At 40.7% G+C, this 20,205-nt stretch overlaps 2 protein-coding genes and 1 long non-coding RNA gene across 10 annotated transcripts in view; 1 reads left to right on the forward strand and 2 right to left on the reverse strand.

The window, feature by feature from the left end:
• LDLRAD4 (low density lipoprotein receptor class A domain containing 4) overlaps positions 1-6,706 on the forward strand; it is a 261,071-nt gene extending 254,365 nt beyond the window's left edge. For all 7 annotated transcript variants that reach the window (XM_081919355.1, XM_081919354.1, XM_081919353.1 and 4 more), the window contains 2 exons: positions 3,521-3,574; positions 5,069-6,706. In XM_081919355.1, the coding sequence (XP_081775481.1) occupies positions 3,521-3,574; positions 5,069-5,611 (597 nt within the window). In that variant the 3' untranslated portion in view covers positions 5,612-6,706. The remainder of the gene's footprint in view (positions 1-3,520; positions 3,575-5,068) is intronic.
• A 3,044-nt stretch (positions 6,707-9,750) lies between these two features.
• Positions 9,751-20,205, reverse strand: part of LOC309374455 — a 538,694-nt gene continuing 528,239 nt past the window's right edge. The window contains exon 2 of the long non-coding RNA XR_014170587.1: positions 9,751-11,800. This is a non-coding gene — a long non-coding RNA (uncharacterized lncRNA). The remainder of the gene's footprint in view (positions 11,801-20,205) is intronic.
• FAM210A (family with sequence similarity 210 member A) overlaps positions 15,025-20,205 on the reverse strand; it is a 28,962-nt gene continuing 23,781 nt past the window's right edge. The window contains exon 9 of one of the 2 annotated variants that reach the window (XM_081919360.1): positions 15,025-17,963. The gene's annotated coding sequence lies outside the window, so the exon portion shown is untranslated. Of the gene's footprint in view, positions 18,226-20,205 lie in introns of both variants that reach the window. The other variant, XM_081919361.1, reaches the window with a different exon arrangement.

Genomic DNA, 20,205 nt, shown 5'->3' on the forward strand with positions numbered 1-20,205 from the left:
CCTTTCAGTAGCTCAATCGGTAGAACATGAGACGACAGAACGAAAATCTTTTCCTTTTTTATTATGTAATAGGGAAGTGGTGTTTCGAAGCACAGTCGGTCTCTTAAGTGGTACACCTTGACTTTCTGCTGCTGTTCCTCTTACAAGTTCCTTTAACTAGCAGACATAAGCTTTGTAAAATCGCGTAGCTTCCAATCCCAAAGGCATGACTCAGTGCACAGGCCCTTGATACAAATTGCATATGTTAATTTATATTTATAGATGCAAATTTAGGTCAGCTTCCAGAGGAGAATTTGCCTTGTAAAGCAATGCAATTTTAAAAGTTTTTTTTTAAGGCTAAGAAGAGACTGGAGATTCAGGGCCAGGTGCAAAAGACCTTGGATTCAAGCCCCCTGAGTCACACCCTAACAGTGTCCCTCCCCAAAATGTTTTGCCCATAAAACTGTCAGTTTGGAAAACTCCCAATGGCCTAGTTGAGACATAACTACCCCAGCCCAACAAATGATGCTTTATGAACCTGGGAACTCGCACAACACCCCTTGCTCCTAACATGCCCTGCTTCACCACAGAGTTCCTTGTTTCTTCAACCAGTTTCCCTTGACATTCAGACAGACACAGACAAATTATGGATTACAGTGCAATCAGAGCCTGGATAGCTAGTAGGTTAGAGCATGGTGCTGATAACACCAGGGTTGCAGGTTTGATCCCCGGATGGGACAGCTGGATTTTCCTGCATTGCAGGCAGTTGGACTAGATGATCCTCAGAGTCTCTTCCTACTATAGGATTCTATGAGTCTATGAATCACATACTTATCTTCTTAGAAGCAAGTCCCATTGAATCAACGAGGTTTATTCCTAGGTACATGGGTGCAGGATTGTATCCTTAAAAACTAAGATAGCTTCACTGGAGCCAGTAAGGGAATGTGAGCTTGCAGGCTCCTGGGCCAGTAAACCATGGTTTATGTAATCCACTGCATCTGTATGAGGCCAATAAGTATTAAGAATTACAGGTTTTGAGACAGTTGATTTGAATTACTCTTGTGTCTTGAAAGAGGACAGTTACAAGTATTTGCACCTAATTTGGGGCCTTGCCGTGACATTAATTTTCTGGTTTGAGCATCTTAGACCTGGACTGCCTCTTTTGTGAGCAGCACCTGCTTCTCTTTGACCTTTTTGGAAGGCGCTTGGTTGTTTTAGCCTTTGGGCTTACTTCTGAATTTTCCTTAATTTCATTAGCAGAGGATCCTTTATGGGTACAGTTCTTCAAGCAGAAATCTCTGGCCAGACACTAGGACTAAGGGGAAAAGGGAATAAGAGTTGTAGGGACAAGTGGTAGGAAACTGCTACAGCAGCAGCAACCACAATCACAGCAGGCACTGTAAATGCAACAGAGACCTGAAGAAATTAAGATGGAACCCATTTTAAGGTAGTTTTGCAAATATGAACTAGGGTGTCTCCCTCTCACTTGCCACCCACCCTCTGCTCAGCTCACCTGCTCTTTTTCTTAATATACTACTGCAATTGCGTGTCACAACTCTTTCTCTGGGGGAAGGAGATGTTCACAGAAACCACTTCTCAGCTGCTGTGATGTTGGGTTTGGGGGGGGGGGAATTGTCCCATGGAAATTAGAGTAGTTTGGATTTTCGCATTGTGGAATTTTCTGCCACCCTAGAGGGTGATCAAATTTTGCATGTTTATTCTACTTGTATTTAGTAAATGAAGCTAATTTTGAAGCTGCGATTGTATTTGCAATTGGCATCCATGCATTGAACTGAAGAAACTGAAAAGTTTCCATGGAAAATCCACCCCACTTCGCCACCCAGCTGATAGGGTCTTCCCATCCAGGAAATGGGAGGCACTAGGAATGCCGTGAGCCTGCTTTCCTCTGCCAAGAAATGAAGAAAGCTGAGGAGTCCCTGAGCTGCTCTTCTGGGCCTTCTACATTGGGGAAATGCATTGGAATGCTATGCGTGCTGTATGTGTCTTTCATTTCTCAGGAGTGTGGATGGGCAAGATTCCTCTCAGGCTTTTTGTTTTTTTGGGGTGGGGAGAAATTGGTTTATTGCCATGGAGGCCAAGCAAGTACCTTTTTAAACGTTGATTTCTACGGTGAAGTGGGTGAGGGATGCACATAAGACTGTTCAAATACTAAGGAGAAATCCTAAACTGTGTCGACTTGGTCTATTCATGCCATCTTTAGCATCAAAGCAGTGTGTTAAAAAACCACCCACAGCATTCTTAACGACAGATGGACCACAGCCTGTTTGGTGCAATTAGCATTGTACTTTGCTCCCACTGGTGAGCGCAAAGAGCTGGATCCAGATCGAGGACAAAGAGACAGTCCTGGCAAATTTCTATTTCTGAGCAGATTTAAATGAGCTTGTTTTCATGATAACAAACCATTACCTCACTTCAGTAATGGGTTTATTTACACAAAGAGTACATTTCACCTTGGGATAATTAACTTCGTTAGGAGTGTCAAGATTGGACCTTAGCTAGAAACAGTGAAGTTTGTAGCGTAGCAGTGACCTTTATGTGCTCTCTCCTTCCTGACCAGTTAGGGTTCTTGGCCCTAGGGGCCCTAGCCATGTAAACACAAAATGAAGATTCTGACTTGGGATAATCCTAAATGCACATTTTCATATCCATAGCTTGGATGGGAACAAATCTGAAGATGGAAGCTCTTTCTCTTTCTCTCTAGTTGGCTTAAAGTTTGTGCCTGTTTTCCTGATGGGTTGATCAGTAAAAATAAAAAAATGGAATATTGTAACAAGGAAATCCACAGAAATATTGGAGTCAGGCATAAAGAAGGGGCAGAGATTAGAGAGAACCTACAAATATAGTGCTATAAAATCTTTACCGTAGTTTATTTTCATTGATGCAGTTGAGTTTCCACGGAAACCGGATCAAAAAGCCCCATTGCATGTCAACTAGCATATTTGAGTGCGATTTTCATGCGCTCTGTTGTCAGATGAAATCTGCAACTACTGGTTTTACAAGCCACCTTCTACTTCTTTTAGATGGTTTTGAGTTTTTATGTATGGTACTTTTAGAAACTGGTAAGACAAAATAAGTATCTTCTAAATGTTCCCTTTGGCAAGTAGCAGGCTTGCTGAAAAAGAGAGAATACTTTTATTCAAAGTGTATATTCACTGGATTGTGTTACAAGACCAGTTTAATTAAACTGGAGTGTAAACTGACATAGACTGGAATGTTGTGCACTTACTGGGAAGTAAGTTCTGTAGAACTAAGTTGGACTTGCTTCGGAGGAAATGCACACAAGGTCAGGCTCTTAGGCTTCATTTACTAGTAGGCTAGGCCCATTGGCTTAATTGGAACTGAATCACTGTATCTGCCGTTGGAGAAAATAAATATAACCTAATTCTTTGAGTATGTAAATATTAGAGCAAATCATGAATGATGTGAAGTTGACTGGGATGTTGAGCATTAATATCATAAAAGTATAATAAAGAACCTTGTTCAGAAGCTAAGTGTTCTCTCGTTTTCTCTCTTGTGCTAGGAGGGGTGTTTGTGGCCTTCCGACAGCTCATCTTCACGTCGGGGAACTTCCGAGGTAAGATCTCATTCACACTTCAGATCTTCCAGAAACTACATTTTTGTTAATAGCACATATTTCCCCCTTGTGCTGTGACTGCAGTTTTGCAGTCAATTTCTGTCAGTTCAACTTAACTTCAAGTCTTAAGCATATGTGGTGCTGGGGTGCAAAGATCTGGCCCCCCCCAGGTTGTCCAGTCCCAGGTGAGCAGGAGGGCAGAGCCGGCTGCCTCAGTGTCTCCGAACTCACAGCGCAGAGCCGCCCGTAGCAGAAGAGCCCACCGTGGCGCTCCGACCGACGGACAGGCTCTTCTCTGGACTCAACTCTTGGGCCCCGGACTCTCGGTCTGGCGCCCCTGAGAACCCAGCACCCGGGCACCCCACACCTCTAGCGCCTATGCTTCCAGTGTGTAGATTTCCACACAGTTTTCCTAAAATAAGTGGGATCTTTGAGAGAGGAAGTGGTTTGTACAGTGTTACCTTGGTCTACGAACAGCCTAGTTCACAATTTGGAATACAAACACTTCAAAACTGGAAGGTGTTCTGGTTAACAAACTCTTTTTGGGAGTGCACTTCCATTTTGAGTGCCACACTTCCATTGTCCGACAGTGGAGAAAGCAGTCATCATGGTGTTTCCCGCAGCCACGAGGGAGGGAAGCTGCTTGCCCGCCAGCCAGCTGATTTGCAGGTGCGCAGCTCCGCCCCCCCATGCCGCTGCTCTAGGGAGCATTTCCCACAGCAGCATTGGGGGGTGGGGATCTGTGGGGATCCCAGTTCAGCTACTGTTTGATTGGTTGTGTGACTGTGGAAATGGATAAAAGCCCCCCCCCCATCCAAACAATGACTATCAGTGCAGGTAATAAATTTTTTTAGTTTTCATTTTTATCATCCACAATACTGTTTTATTTTATAGTACAGTACATTGATTATTGCTTTCATTTTATGGATCAATGGTCTTGTTAGATAGTAAAATTCATGTTAAATTGCTGATTTAGGGGTTGTTTTTAAAAGTCTGGAACGGATTAATGCATTTTGCATTACTTTCTTTGGGAAAGCAAGCCTTGGTTTAAGAACAGACTTCCGGAACAGATTCAGTTCGTAAACCAAGGTACCACTGTGTAGAGCTCCTTGGGCCACGGGTCCTCCTCAGGTGTTGTACACTGGCTAGGGTTCAAGGAATCAAATCAAAGACCCAGTGGAGAATATAATTTTGGATCAGAAGTTTCCTAATTTTTAGAATTCATTCAATTTGTCTGATTGGTTAAATCTAATTTGTTTGCAGAAGTCTTGTCCTATGACTGAAACTCATCCGTGCCCTTTTCCTTGGCCCAGATGCTTGGGTTATATAAGACTTCTTGGAGAATATCATCCAGGAAAATAACCCTTTATGATGATGCTTCCACATTATTCTACCCCACACCTGTTATGTGTTCTGTACTGAGTATGTCTAATACATGTGTGAACTAGGTTTTAACTTGATTGATTAGTTGATGCCTCCTCCTTCACACTGCAGATCATGTATGCCCCACGGTCCAGAGACAGGTTTACTGCTCCATCCTTTATGCAGAGGGAACATTTCAGCCGCTTCCAGCCAACCTACCCATACATGCAGCACGAGATTGACCTCCCTCCTACTATCTCCCTCTCCGATGGTGAAGAGCCGCCACCATACCAAGGGCCATGCACTCTGCAGCTTCGGGACCCAGAACAACAGATGGAACTCAACAGAGAATCTGTGAGGGCACCACCCAACAGAACTATATTTGACAGCGACTTGATAGACATTTCAATGTACAATGGGGGCCCGTGCCCACCAAGCAGCAATTCGGGCATAAGTGCAACCAATTATAGCAGTAATGGAAGGATGGAAGGACCACCCCCGACTTACAGTGAGGTCATGGGGCATTACCCAGGTTCCTCTTTTTTCCATCACCAGCAAAGCAACGCCCCTCCTTCGTCACATAGGGGGAGCAGACTTCAGTTTCAACAGAACAATTCGGAGAGCACAATAGTCCCAATTAAAGGCAAAGACAGGAAACCAGGAAACCTTGTCTAGTTTCCTTTTCCATATGCACTTGAAGAGAGATGGAAGCATCAAGCAGGAGCATGGTAGAAGTTTCTATGCCCCTGTGCACAATATTGTTTTAAGTTTCATGTGATGCGGTTTCGTAAAACCAAACGTGCAAAGCTGTTGTTTCTGATTCCTTTCAGGGGAATTGCATGAAAAGTGGTTTGAAACAACTACAACCTTCCATTCAGTTTGGCCATGAGCAGTGTTCTACTTTTCTTTTCTTTTGGGGGGTGGGTGGGGGAATATATTATTATTATTTTAAATAAACTATTTGAATTTATTTAATTATAAGAGGTAACTTAGCACAGAAATATGGCTTACACAGCCAGTTTTATATTGAGTGAATGGCTAAAAGAAGAGGACAAGAAAGGGTTACTAGTTAAATGGGGGCAAAATTGGCCAGTTTGCTATCCTTACCCCGCCCTCCCAGAAGTGTGAATTTTTTATCTGACTCAGCATTTCTGTTTTGTGTGCCAAGGTATAAAGTTAGGGAAAAACCTAGATGAATACGAGGAGTTAATTTGTGTTGTGATACAAGTGTATTAAATTTGCACTATATGAGAACTGTTTTACATGAAGTTCTTCTATATGTTGTCTTTTCACCTGTGGAATAATGATTAGCCCCTAGGAACCCTCTTCAGAAATTTGTCTAGGCTTCTGTTGATTGATCATTGAAAGGGGACTTTGATTTAATCAGATCTTTTACCATTTTCCATAAATAAATAAACAGCAAAAGACATCTTAACATGCTACCCTTTGCAATAATTTTTGCATTCAAACGGGACATTGGCAAGTTGTCTTAGAAATTTATGAGTGGAAGAAAGCAAATGTGAAATTACAGACGTTTCCTTTAGGTGGTTTTTGCTATAAGCCATTTGTTTAACTAGAAGCAGATAAAAATGCCAGATGCATTTACCTTTTTGTGTGTGATTATTACTAAATCTTATTGCTTGTCCCCCTCTCTTAAAAAAATAATAACGCAGTGTCCTTGTTACCTAAAGCTTCTGCAGATTTTTATCTTCACTGGAGCCCATAATCAGTTGCATAGCCTGACATCCTACAATAAATGGTTTAAACATACATTATGAGTTTTTGCTGTTAAATTGCACTTTTGTTGTGCTTTTCCTATTATCTTTTGTGTGCTAGATCAGACCTCTCCCTAGTAGCTTCCATTTCTTCTGCTAGTTTGACAATGCTAAAGTGGTTGTTTGCAGAGCTTGCACCATTAGAATGCTAAGGGGAATTGTTTGGGAATCTGAGTTAATCAGTTTTGTAATTGGTTAATCATGTCTTCATGCACTGATCTGAACTGAGTGTGCAAACAGTTGTGTAAACTTGTTTTTAGGATCATGCTGTGTCATGTTTTTGAAAATCATTTAGAACTGTACCATATATATTATTTTTTTTAAAGAAAATGCAGCCTAAGGCATCCCAGTGAATTTGTATTTCATTCTGTGATTGATCACCTGTGTTGCAAATGAAATTGGAAGGTATTCCAAAGGGGACTGGTTGTGAAAACAAAGCACACACAAAGCACAAATAGGTACTTCAAATGCAGTTAACAAATGAACTTTAAAAGAAAGCGTCTTAAATTTTGATATTCCTGAGAGAGTTTTAGCTGCATGGCAAAGATTTCCCTTGGAAGTCTCCCTTTTATATAGTCGTTAAGGGCACCATTTTGCAAACTCGAACAGCTGACAGGTGCACCAACTATTGTAATGACCTGCACTGTAGCCCTTGCTCAGCTTGATGAAGTTTGGATTTCTGTTGAACTTCACAAACTAAAGGAATTTAAGATTGAAACCTGATTGCCGAACGGAGTCTCTGATCTATGCAGGGTTTTTATGCCAAATCAGCATGTGTGGTGTATCTGTGATTTAGATGTTTTCTCTGTATAAATATGCTTTCATTAATCTAAGGTGGCTTGTGAACTTGATGACTATCTTGAGGGACAGTCTAGCTAATAATCTAAAACCACAGCAGCTTTTTGTGAGCTGACCAGAGCCCACTTCCTCATTGTCCTAAAGTAGCCATGATTTAAAAGCTCTTTTTCTCATCTAAGTAAGCGGGGCTGACTTGCATACCTCTGTCTGTCACATGTTAACTAAATATCTCGTGATAGCTTAGTTGTGTGAACAGCCACTACAAGTCAGCTATATTGAAGTTCTTGCTTTTTGTGAATGCTGTTCCTTTCAAGGGAGATAAGCTTATAAGGTGATTTAGTAGTATCCATTTAATAATATCCACTGGACTCTGTTCAGTGAGACTAAATGACCAGCTGTTCTTCAGCTCCTGCCTAATGTGATTTCCAAGTGAGACGTTTCTGAACTTAATATTACAGAATTAAATGGTTAGAGATGGGGCATACCTTTATATTATAATTTGGATTTAAAGTTTGCACATGTGTTAAATTAGTTTGCATCTGTAGAAAGTTTCTCCTGTTGTATGATCTGATAATTTATTCAAACCTCTAAGGTCTTTGCATTTCAGCAGTCGTTAATTGGAACTCAGCTGACAAACTGGTACTTATTGGATCAACCGATGGGCAAGTAGGTGTTGGCATTAGATCACCTGGACTCCAAATTTCCTCCCTTCTTTGCCAAGAATGTATTCCATAAAAGGTAATGCTGTTGGATTTGGTCTGGTGTTAAGTTTAAGCACTGATCTGCAGAGGGTTAGGATTATTTCTAGGTGGCTGCCACAAGTTCCTGAGCTCTCCCAATTTCCTGTGTTTATTCAAAGGTTTTATTATTTCAGAAAGCTCTACATCGTTCATGCAGTTGGCGTGAGGGCTTAAACATAGATGCATATTCATGAGCAGATGCTTACCCATGAGATGGCCCATCGTTATGTGTCTAAGCAGCATCAAGGCTGAAACATCTTTCTCCTTTATACTTACATAATCTCCAACTTAAATATATGAGACCACATTAATGCCATCCTGAGCTGGGACAATCTCTATTTGGCTGGCTGTTGGGTTCTTTCTTTCTTTTTCCTTTGCTGCATCTATGAGTATTGAGACATTTCTCCTTTGTTGCTGTCCTTTTTCGCACCTGCAAGGGCATTCCTGACATAATTAATTTGATCCCAGGTTCATTAATGAGAACAAAGTTTGTTTAGCATCTTGGATGAGAATTGCTAGTGAGCTTAGAAGTGTGTAAATTCTAATGTGCTTCTTTGTGCATCCTTTGTACTTGCTTCAGGACAAGACTTAATGTGGCATGGATTCTTTTTTTGGGGGGGCAGATATTCTTGAATGAGGTGGGAAGGGATGTCAAGGGGTGGGTCGCTATGTTTAAAATGCAAGATAATTTCTTAAATCAAAACAAATCCTGACTTGGTGCAGGATGACTTTAAAAAATCAGTTCTAAGCGGAAAATCTCATCAACTGTACATCTAAAAACAAGTGCCCTCCCAAGCAGGCCCATGTAGTGGGGAGGGGGGGGGCAAGATACATTTGCCCCAGACCTCGGGTGGGGGGGGGCTCACCAGCAGCCTGCTGGACCTACACTGTTTGAGTTTATAACTTGATTCCAACAAGACTCCCACCCCCGGCCTCAGACAAGCACTAGAGGCCTGCTCCCAAATATTGTACCCAAGTCTTGGCAAATAATAGCAAAAGCTGGTCAAGATTATTTTGATATCTGAGGTAGTCTCTCTCCTTAACATTAAAAGCACACAAACAGATTGTTGCCCTTTCAGTTCATCCAAAATCAGCTGCTTGAAGTGGCTGTCTCTGTGTCGGCGTAGGGCTTGTCTTGCCGGAAGGCTAGCAATATGAAACATGCAAAGTGTGTATAGACCACAAAATCAAGGTCCCAAACCTTTTCATGTTTAGCATCATTCAAAAGGGAGCATCTTCTCTTTATAGAGACACACACAATGCTAAAACCAACCTATGACAGAAGGGATGTGTGGAAACTGGCTGCTCCATTTTTTTGTAGACTATATGCAAGAGGGGATTTAAACCCAACTTTGAGGATTATCCCTTGTCATTTTTCTGTTAGTGTGTTGCAGTCCCCCCAACATCAGATGTTATGCAGGAGAATAATGCAAAAAATAGTTTCCTTTTTCACCTCTCAAGCTTCTTTCAACTAGGGCTTGAGACCATGTACAATCAAAGAACTTTTTAAATTGCTTTTAATTTGGTACAGATTAAACTATTTTGCAGCATTCTTCGATTGGTTTTGAAAATCAATTGTATCTAAATCTAGTTCTTTCAGAATTTGCAGTGTTATCTTCCCTTTTTCCTGTGGAGGAGAGAGAAATTCACTAGTATTAACAGACTTTATTCAAGGCCTGCATATATGGGATCCCTATTTAAAATGTTATAAATGCCTCTTCCTAGGAAGGAAAGGATAAAGGTTTATGTGGCGATTCCTATTGAGAACTCTAGAAGAATTCTAGCTCAGAACTAGCTCACAAGTTCTTCACTTGTGAAAATGGTGAACTGAGGGGCTTAAGGTGGTAAGATAATTTAGCCTAAATTTAAGTTGTTGTTTTAGGACTTTTAATTGTGCAGTTTAAAAGTGAAAGTTGTTATAATAAAGTACCAATGGGAGCTACTTTTTTCATTGCACTCCATGTACATTTTCAGGGCTTCATTCCTACTTCTTTGGTGTTGGGCATGAAATTAAGTTACATCTGTTATGTCTTCCAATTCCTTTACACAAAATACTGATTGGATATGTTTATGAAATAGGGGCATTCCTTGTATACCATAACCTCACACCACTTTGCACAATGAGTTGTATGTAGAGCATTTAAAGATCCATCTAGATTTGCGGGTTTGGAGTGATACTAAGATATGCAAACCACACAGGAGCTTTACCAGTCTTCACATTTATTCTTGCTAATCAAAATGGCAGTCTTGAGCATCAGCTCAGTGGACACATTCCAGAACAGGGACTTATAATGTGCAACAAACAGATACTGTTTCTGGTTGGTACCACTTTTCTTGTTTTGGCATGATAATGCTAAATCAACAGGGGCAGGTGGTGTCATCAGGATGCAGTAAGTCTTTGGTCCACTGAAGCTGCACCATAGCATGACTGCTAGAAATTCTGTTTTCTTGTTTTGAAACATCATGGATGCAGAAACTCAAAACTGCCCTTGCAGTTTCATATGTCCAAGAGATATCATACTGTTCAGTTAACTGCATGCTCCTTGGCCAAGAAAAAACCCAGATCACTTTGCTGTTCTGAAAATATTGTGTTATCACACTATAATTTATTTTTGTTCTTGTGCCTGTGTAATGTATGACACAGAATCATACTATCTAGGCATTTAATGTTTTTCCAGCTACAGACTAAACTAGGGAGGCAGAGGTGTTTCCTCCCCCCATACAAATCAAACCCCTTGCTACAACATCTCTCATATTCCAACTTTTGAATAGCTTTAGTAAAAAAATAACCTTAATTTATATATCTTTTTAATTTGGAGGAAAACTCCGTTGTGAAACAATGCTACCTTTGCTTTATAGGCATGGAGGTGGTAGTGGTGGCGGAACCCCTTGAAAATATTAGAACACTTAACTCAGTAAAAAAGTCTCTAAAATGATGTGCAATGCACACAATTGTTCAAGGTGTTATCTTGACATAACTTCCAAATGGCAGTTTAGTGAAGCCAATGGAATTTCTATATATCACTTCAATTTTGTAGATTCATTGAATATCTTGTCTATTCAGATTTTAGAAACTTTTTCAGTACTATTCCAGAGATTTGGTATCGATTTTTTGAATGGTATAAATCAACTAATTAAGCCTTTTTGCCTTTAGAGCTACACATTTGAGAGGAGCTGGTAAAAGGCAGAAGTGTTTGTCACGAGAATGCAACAAGTATTTGGTCAGGTGATTACATCTAGTTATTTCTTCTTTTCATATGTTCTTCTTGTTCATATATTTCTTGCTGGGACACGAGTAACGTTGTGGTCTAAACAACTGGGTCTCTTGGGCTTCCTGATCGGAAGGTCAGTGGTTTGAATCCGCTTGATGGTGGTGAGCTCCCATTGCTTTGTCCCAGCTTCTGTCAACCTAGCAGTTTGAAAGCACGCCAGTGCCAAGTAGATAATGAGGCACTTCTGCTGCGGGAAGGTAAATGGCGTTTCTGTGCACTCTGGTTTCTGTCACGGTGTTCATTTGTGCCAGAAGCAGTTTAGTCATGTGGCCACACGACCTGGAAGCTGTCTGTGGACAAACGCCGGCTCCCTCGGCCTGAAAGTGAGATGAGCACTGCAACCCCATAGTCGCCTTTGACTGGACTTAACCGTCCAGGGGTCCTTTGTTATATTTCTTGCTACCCCACCCAGGCGTATGTGCGAGAACGTTCATTTCATCCAAGATCTCTCTTCTTTGCAAGTGTCCTGTTCAGGACTACTTTTGGATTGATGCAAGTAGAAAAGCATCCTTTTGAACCTGTGGAAGCAGAATCAGCAACACCACACAAGCACTACCTTGTCTGTGGGTGTAGTTTGGTCAATACTTGCTTTTTAATTTGGATCGTTACCTTCCTAAAGAAAAATGAGCAAAGGTTTTTCTTTTTTAAAAATCCACTCTTTGCCTTCATTTCACTGTTTGCTTGTCAGCAAATATTACTAAAAAATTCTGTTAAATCCAGTATTTTCTTTCTCAAAAGTCTGCCTCCCCCTACCTGTATGTGCACCTTTGTGTATGTGTCTGTCTAGATTTGGCTAGGAAGAATGCAGTTTTCCTCCCATTCTTTGAATGGAGACATGGCAAAAGTAATTTCTTCTTGTACTCTGGTATGATCCTTGGGGGAAGTCTGTGGCTGCCATGTAGTTTCTGCTGCTACTAGTGCTTAGAATTGGATTTGAAAATATATATGGTAAGGCCATCAAGCAAGGTTTACTTTTTCTTGTTTTGTAGAACTCCATGGAAGATTTCTCTTCCTAAATTAACGCTAATTAATAGAATGCTATTGTTGTTGTTCCAAGTCATCCTAGAGACAGGGCTCATTCATATACATTTTCCTTGATGGATAGGCTACTTAGTATATATTAGAAAAATGCTTGCTACAGGCTTTGGGGACTATGTCAAACAAGTGTTCCTTAAAAATAAAGAGGCCCCTATATGGAGACTGATGCTTGCAATTTGGATGACCCAATGGCTTAAAACAAGTGAGTTTTCTGTGACAAGGTATAAGAAGACAATGACAGTTATATTCTTCAGTTATGTTGACAAAGGAACCACCAATCATTTGCCAAAATAAGATTATTTATTTTTTTTACACTGAATTGTACCCTCCATCCCTGGCACCTGAGGGGCATACTATTACAAGCACTCTGAAGGTAATCGGATTATCCAAGTATTGACTTGTAGTGAAAAGATATACTTTATAGCCAAACTAGCCATTTCACTTACGGACTTTCCATAATAGACAGGCTTACTCACTACTTTATTTGAACATACTCCTGCTGAAGTCAGTGGTGTGTATGGTAAATTGCCTTTTGGATGCCAGTTTTGAAAGTGGCTTTACTTTTTTAGGTGATTCATTTGCCTGGTTTAATTTTTTTCTGATAATATTACAGAGATGACAACTACCAGTGTCAAATCTTAGAACTACAAATATATTGGTGAAAGCTCTCATACTGTCTTTTATTGCTTCTTTCTGTTCTGTTCCCCAGTTTACATGAATTTTGGTGGTTCGGAATCCAGTGCACTGAATGATCCTTTTGTCATTCTCTAGCTCCCTTTTAATGCTAGAAAACTGTCCATTGGGCTAGGGGAAAATCTTTTATTCCAGTCTCACCAAACGTGTGTGTTGACAGTGATGGCTGATGAGTAATCCATTTGTATTCATGTAAAGTCTGTTCCATTGAAATGGGTATGGGTTTAATTTCATGTAATTCTGGTTGTTGCGGTATTGCTGCTGCTGCTTTAAGTAGAGTTGGTATGTGAGGTTCTTTGTTTGGATACAACATGGTATGTGCTAGGATCTCATTTCCATTTCCCTCCCCACCCCATCTCTTTGCCCTTCAAATAAATAAATATTTTGTCTGTGTTTGACGTTACGAAAGGGATATGACTGTGTATAAAATATATCATTTGGAGGTATGCACGATTATAGTTCATAAGCAACTAAGGTGCCTCAAGTTCAGGAACATCCCCCTTGCACTCTCTAGGCTTGAAACTTCAAAGGCCATTGAAATCAGTAGAAACATTCCCAGTGACTTGAATGATCCTTTGATTCGAGCCTGTTCTCCCAGCTTTGTTGTGCCTCACTGAAAATGGTGCTTTTTTTGGTCATCCGTCTCTTCAATTTTGATTTTTAAGGGTGCTGTATATAACATGAATATATTATGCACATATCCTACCCAATGGGTAGAAAAACAAAACAAAACGAAACCCATTGTTAATATTGTAACATAATGTATAGAAGATAACTGTTTAAACACAAAAAGGCATAGAACTTGTGAATGCCTACTTATGTGCTTCGTCCTTTTTTGTAAGAATTTGCAAAAGAATGCATACAAAGGACGGGAAGTCCCATGTATTTTTATTTTCCTATTAAATATCAAAGTACTATAAGGGAAAAAAAGTTTGAACAAACCACTTTTGATTATTAGCCTGTTGATGATAATTGGTTGCTTGATGCATCTCTGCTGTAAGGAGTCACTTGTGAGTGGTGTTTGCGTGTGTCACTTTAAATGCATAAATACTTAACGTTGTAGCTAGCTGCTGATTTTTCCTTGTTGCTTTACTTGTTATGAGATTAGACCAGCCTTGGCTTCTTTTTGTTATTTATGACACGATCAACCTAGAGATGGGCTGAATCCTAAGAACACCTATATTTGAAATGCCAACATTTTAAAATAAGATTTGGTTAAAGTAGGAACTTAATTCCAAACCACCCTTCCAAATGTAAAATGGACAAGCATTTTTGTTTCACAGGAGCAGGATTTTTTTTTTAATGCCATTTTAAATTTAGTGTGTGGTCCAGGCAGTGATCTTAAGGGGGGTGAATTGGTGTTCCCTGCACATCTTTCCTTTGCAGTAGGAATGTGCTCGTCACTGTGATACAAGACTTGCTATCCAGTCCTTATAACCCAAGTGATATAAGGAATAACATATACTGCTGCTACCCTCCCACAAAAATAACAGAATTTTGCAGGTTCTTCACTGCACAAACTTTCATGCACTTTTCATTTTAGTGAACACAAGCACTGCCATCTTGATGTGTCTTCCCAACTTGTCCATCCAGTGTGTGTATGTGTGAGACAGACAAGATTTTAAAAGGTTCTGGTTGCCCATTGCAGGTTGAACTTGGGAATGCTTGAGGTTATGGTGACTTTTGAAGGATGCAAGCTACTTTCCTTGCAAGACCTCTTTTTCTGGCCAATGGATTTTTTTGTTTCTTTTCTTATGAAAGAGTCTATTGCATTATTATTATTATTTTGCTTTTGCGACTTTGTTTTTAATTTGGATAATGAGACAGGACTTAGACCCTTGATGAGAACAAGGAAAATATTGTTTGGTGTGGCAGGTGCTGTGCTCAGCAAGGTTGCCTTGGCAGTACAAGTTCACCATCTGTCTGCACTGTATCCTGCTTCTGGAGCTTAGGCTTATTAGGCAAAGCAAATACCTCAGAAAAAACTAAGGCAGGTTTTTAGTGTTGAAGACAGCAGAATACTGTAATTATTTTTTTCTCTTTTTTAAAGGAACCCTTTTCAATATCCTTGTTGGTTCATAGGTTCAGAATGACCTTGTTACTCAAGAGTGTGAAATTTGTTCCTCTAACAATTCTATGTTTTCCTCCTCTTGAGTGACACGGTGATGACGTGGATGCCTTTCAGGTTAAACTCAACAGAACTATCCTAGTCGGTCTCTTCTAGCCCACCCCCAGCAAAACTGGATCACAAATTGATGCTTGACCACACCTGTGTTGACTTAACTTACAGGAATGAAGAGAAGTCCTCCATGTCTCGTGGTGGCTGTGTTCTCAGGAGACATTGTGGCTTTCAAAGGCTGTGCTTAAAAAGTTTTTTTTTTTTTTTTTTGGCTGTCCTTGTCAGCAATCATTATCTAGGTCATTGCTGGAGGACTGATCCAAATCTGAGAAGCAGTCTGCATTGTCTTTCACAGTGGAGGTGAACAAGGCCAAACAAGTTCAGAAATGTGTTCTTCGCTAAGCTCTTACTAGCATATCGTTATTTCTGTACCAGGCCTGCAGTTTTGCTTGTTGATATCCTTCTAGGAAATATATACTTCTATCCTGTACCAGGATACTAATTGCTATCCCCATCCTCAAGTACTGTGGTGTTTGTGGCGCTTTCATATTTTTGCCATCTGTTCTGTTCTTCCACCTCCACACCCACACCAGAGATTTTTAAGTAGCCTCCCAAAAACTTGTGTGCACGGTTTAAATATTGTTTGTTCATTTGGTTGGGAGATGGAGTGCTAACCTTTTAAACTTTCGTTGTGCTGACCATTTCCTTGCTTGCTCTGCGCTATTGTGATGTTCTCCAGAGTAGATGAAACCTTGCATGTTAGTGAACTGTGTGCAGGGTGGTATTTAGCATGCAGGTTGAAAATTGCAATAACAAAATGTTTTATACCCATTGGACCAAAAAAACCCAACACCCCCAAACCCTCAAAACCCTTCTCTTTAAAAATAATCAACCTGCTTTGAATCTGCAGTGAGGAAAGATATGATAAAAACCTGTCAAGTAGACCTGGAGCTCCGTTCAGACTTTGCCACTTATTAGATATCTATCATTTTAAATCAAACTTTAGCCCCCCACCCCACCCCACAACAACCTGCATACAACCAAACACTTTCCCTCTGGAACAAGAGCTCAAAGGCATGTTGTTAAGACGGCAAAAATTAAAACAGACTTTATCAGAGTAACTATTTTCTTTACGTGCAGTACTAAAGCAATTTACACATTACCAGAGACCTTGGTCTTCAAATAGCAAATAATGTTTCTATTGTTTGCACACTAACTTGGCTATTAGATACTGAATTTACTGCTGCATTCATGCCTGCTTTCAGTACATTTTATTATTATTTTAGTGTTAATTTTCCAGCCTATAATCTGTGTTACACAATAAGGTGCATATGATTTGTTGCTTTCCAAACTGGGTCATATGTTCTGCTCTTATGTCTGCCTCGGTTGTTTGTGTGTGTTCATTTTCTTTGAAGTTATTCCAAAAATACAAATAATACAGCACTATCTACAATATTTAGTCTTTCATTTAAACTTTTTAAAAGGTATCTGGGGGGGAAATAAAAAAAAACACGTGGTTTTTATTCAAACTTATTGGTAGTGGTTCATGTGAAACTACAAGGAATCTTAACTTGCTTTAAGCTTCTGTTGTTCTCTTTAACCTCAATTTGCTGCTTAATTTCTAATGTAACTTCCAGTTATATGCAGAAAAAGATTTCAGCAGTTGTGTACCTGCCTCCTTTTAACTGAGCAAATGGTGATGTTCTAGTTTTTAGACCTAAGGTCTGTTATTGCAATACTTTTAAAGGAAAATGTTGCTCTAAGTGCTGTTGTTAGTTTTAAATACAGATTTTATGCTTGTTCTTAAGGAGCTGTGGTCAAACCACAGAACAAAGCTATTAAAAAATCAAGATGTTAATTGGTCTCTTGTTCAGTTTTTTCTTTTCTCAAACAGATGATGCTCTAAAATGAGGGGGCGGGAAGCCTAACAATGTTACAGATGCTTGAATATATTCTGGAAATGCAACATACATTTAAAACCCATGACATCCCCCAAAGATGGGGAAGTTTTGTTAAGTGTGCTGGGAACTGTGTAGCTCTATGAAAAGGAAACTACAGGTCTCGGGATTCTAGGCTGTAAATTTGTTTTGGATGCAGTGTGAATTTGCTTCCTGCTATAGCTCATATTGAGTTCATGTATGTTGGGAGGGGGAGGAGCCTGTGAAAATTGTTGAACTGTAGCAAAAAGTGATAACTACAGCAAAATGGGTTAATATCAGGGCATGCCCAGATAGGCTGATTGGAAAAAACGTAAGAAGAGCATTTCCTTGGGCAATAAACTGCTTGTTCCAACAGCATAATCTTCTTCCCCTCCCACACTGTGTGGTGTTTTGGGGCTTCTCTCCACCCTCCAGAGCAGATCTGGGGGGGGGGGGAGGTATAACTGTGCTAGTTCTGCTGGTTTCTGCTAGTGCAACAATTTAGTCATATAGGACGCATTGGTTTTAAACTTAACTTTTTAAAAATTTACTATAAAAATTAAATAAATCCAAAACTACTTTTACTGAATCCTCTGGGTGTATCTTCCAACAACACTTTTGAGAGAGTTGATTTCTTCTCCCTGTCCCCCAAAGCTTCATTTTATAGATTCCGCTAAAGAAGATAAAAGCTAAGTTTGTTTTTTTAACCCTGGTCCCAAATCCCCAATGCACCAGTCAAATGTACACAGTTTCATTTCTGAGACTGCTTTGATCTTTCTCCTAATCTGCTTTTCACTGTAATTATATTTGTTTGAAAATATGGCTTCCATTTGATTGTGCCTCCTGAAATCATTGCCTGTCAACCAGCTATAGACAGGGTCACTCTCATCTCCATAGGTGGTTTCCTGCTGGAAGTTGAATCCAGTATCTGTCTGCTATTATGTGGTAGAATGTTCAGGGTTCGCTTTCAGCCTCCCAAACGTATTGATTTTTAAAAATAATAATAATAATCCCTTTTCTAACTAATGCTCTCTTTCTGAGACTTTGCTGCTTAGACAAAAAATTAATTAGGCTTCTTTTTCATTATCACATTTTTTTTTGATCTGCTGTGCTTTGAATGAGTTCTAATTAAAATGTGCAGTTAAAAAGAAACCCTGCTTCCTGTATCATCTCCTGAAATGACCTCATTTACACTCCATTAAGAGGCCAGGACATATTTTGTTTGATGCTTTTTCTGCTTTATAAATTCAAGGATTATGGTTATTAGTTTAAGTTAGCCCAATTGGTCTTGGCCAGCAATGGGGATTACAGTGGTATCTCGGTTTAAGAATACAGTGGTGCCCCGCAAGACGAACGCCTCGCAAGACGGAAAACCCGCTAGACGAAAGGGTTTTCCGTTTTGGAGGCACTTCGCAAAACGAATTTCCCTATGGGCTTCCTTCACAAGACAAAAGCCCATAGGGAAATCTCCGGGACAGCGGGGAAGCGCAGCGCATCTTCCCCACTGTCCTCGGACCTCCTCCGAAGGCTGGCGATGGGGCAGAGAGCCCTTCTCCCCGCGCCAGGCTTCGGAAGGCTCCTCCGAAGGCTGGCGGCGGGAGGAGGTCACTCCGCCCCACCAGCAGCCTTCGGAAGGCTGCTCCGAAGGCTGGCGGCGGGAGGAGGGTTTTCCTTCCCACCGCCAACATTCAGAATGCTGTTCTGAATGTTGGCGGTGGGGAGGAAAAACCCTCCTCCCACCGCAAGCCTCGGGAACAGAGGAGAAGCGCTGTGCGCCTTCCCCTCTGTTCCCGTACCTGTGCTGAAGGCTTGCGGTGGGGAGAAAAGCCCTTCTCTGCACCGCCAGCCTGGCAAGCGGTCTCCATAGGAACGCATTAATTGATTTTTAATGCATTCCTATGGGAAACCGTGCTTCGCAAGACGAAAAACTCGCAAGAAGAAAAAACTTGCGGAACGAATTAATTTCGTCTTGCGAGGCACCACTGTAGCCCTGTTTATGAACTATTCAGTTTACGAACTCTGCAAAACCGGAAGTAGTGTCCTGGTTTGCGAACTTTTCCTCGTTCTAAGAATGGAAGCCAAATGGTGGAAGGGCAGTGGCGGTGGGAGGCCTCATTAAGGAAAGCGCGCCTCAGTTTAAGAACAGACTTCCGGAACGGATTAAGTTCGTAAACCGAGGTACCACTGTATAGTGCATCTGTATAATATTCAACAGTATACAATCTTAGATACCTAAATGTTTCTATAACTTCAGCATAGACTTTTTACTTATTACATTTATATCCCACCCTTTCCTCCAAGAAACTCAAGGTGACATACATGGCATCCTCACTCCCCATTTTATCCTCACAACTCTGTGACGGAGCTTGGGCTAAGAGACAAAATCAGCCATGAAGCTCACTAGGGTCTGTCTCCCAGCTCCCAGTCCAACACTTTAACCAGTATCCCACACTGGCTCTTTGAACCTCTTCCACTTTCAGATGGGAAGAGGGAAGGACATATTTCCAGCAGAGTTTAATCCACAGCCTGGCACAATATTTTCTGCATGGCATTGAACTCATCCTCATTGTATGTTATACAAAAATGGCTTAGAGCAGCTCATTACCAGAGGGAGACAGTATATTTGGCAGCGGAGTGGATTGAGCTGAGCTGCACTCAGTACCTCAAGGAAACCCCATACCTCAAAATTAACCTTACTCTGTGGGTCCACATATCAGAGTATTTCAGAATTTCCTCTGAAATATACCATCCCTGCAAACAACAGCAGAAAGCAAATCTAGTCTTATGCTAGGTGCTTTAAAAGGTCTCCGCAAACCTAAACAGGATATCTGACATGTGGTGACATAAGAAAAGTCAGGTTCTGAGCTGCTGTCAGTTGCAAAGGAGCAGAGGAAGCCCCCTCATAATACATCAGG

The sequence above is a fragment of the Podarcis melisellensis genome (genome assembly GCF_964234715.1).
Source record: "Podarcis melisellensis genome assembly, chromosome: 7".
In the NCBI taxonomy this organism is placed as follows: Eukaryota; Metazoa; Chordata; class Lepidosauria; order Squamata; family Lacertidae; genus Podarcis; species Podarcis melisellensis.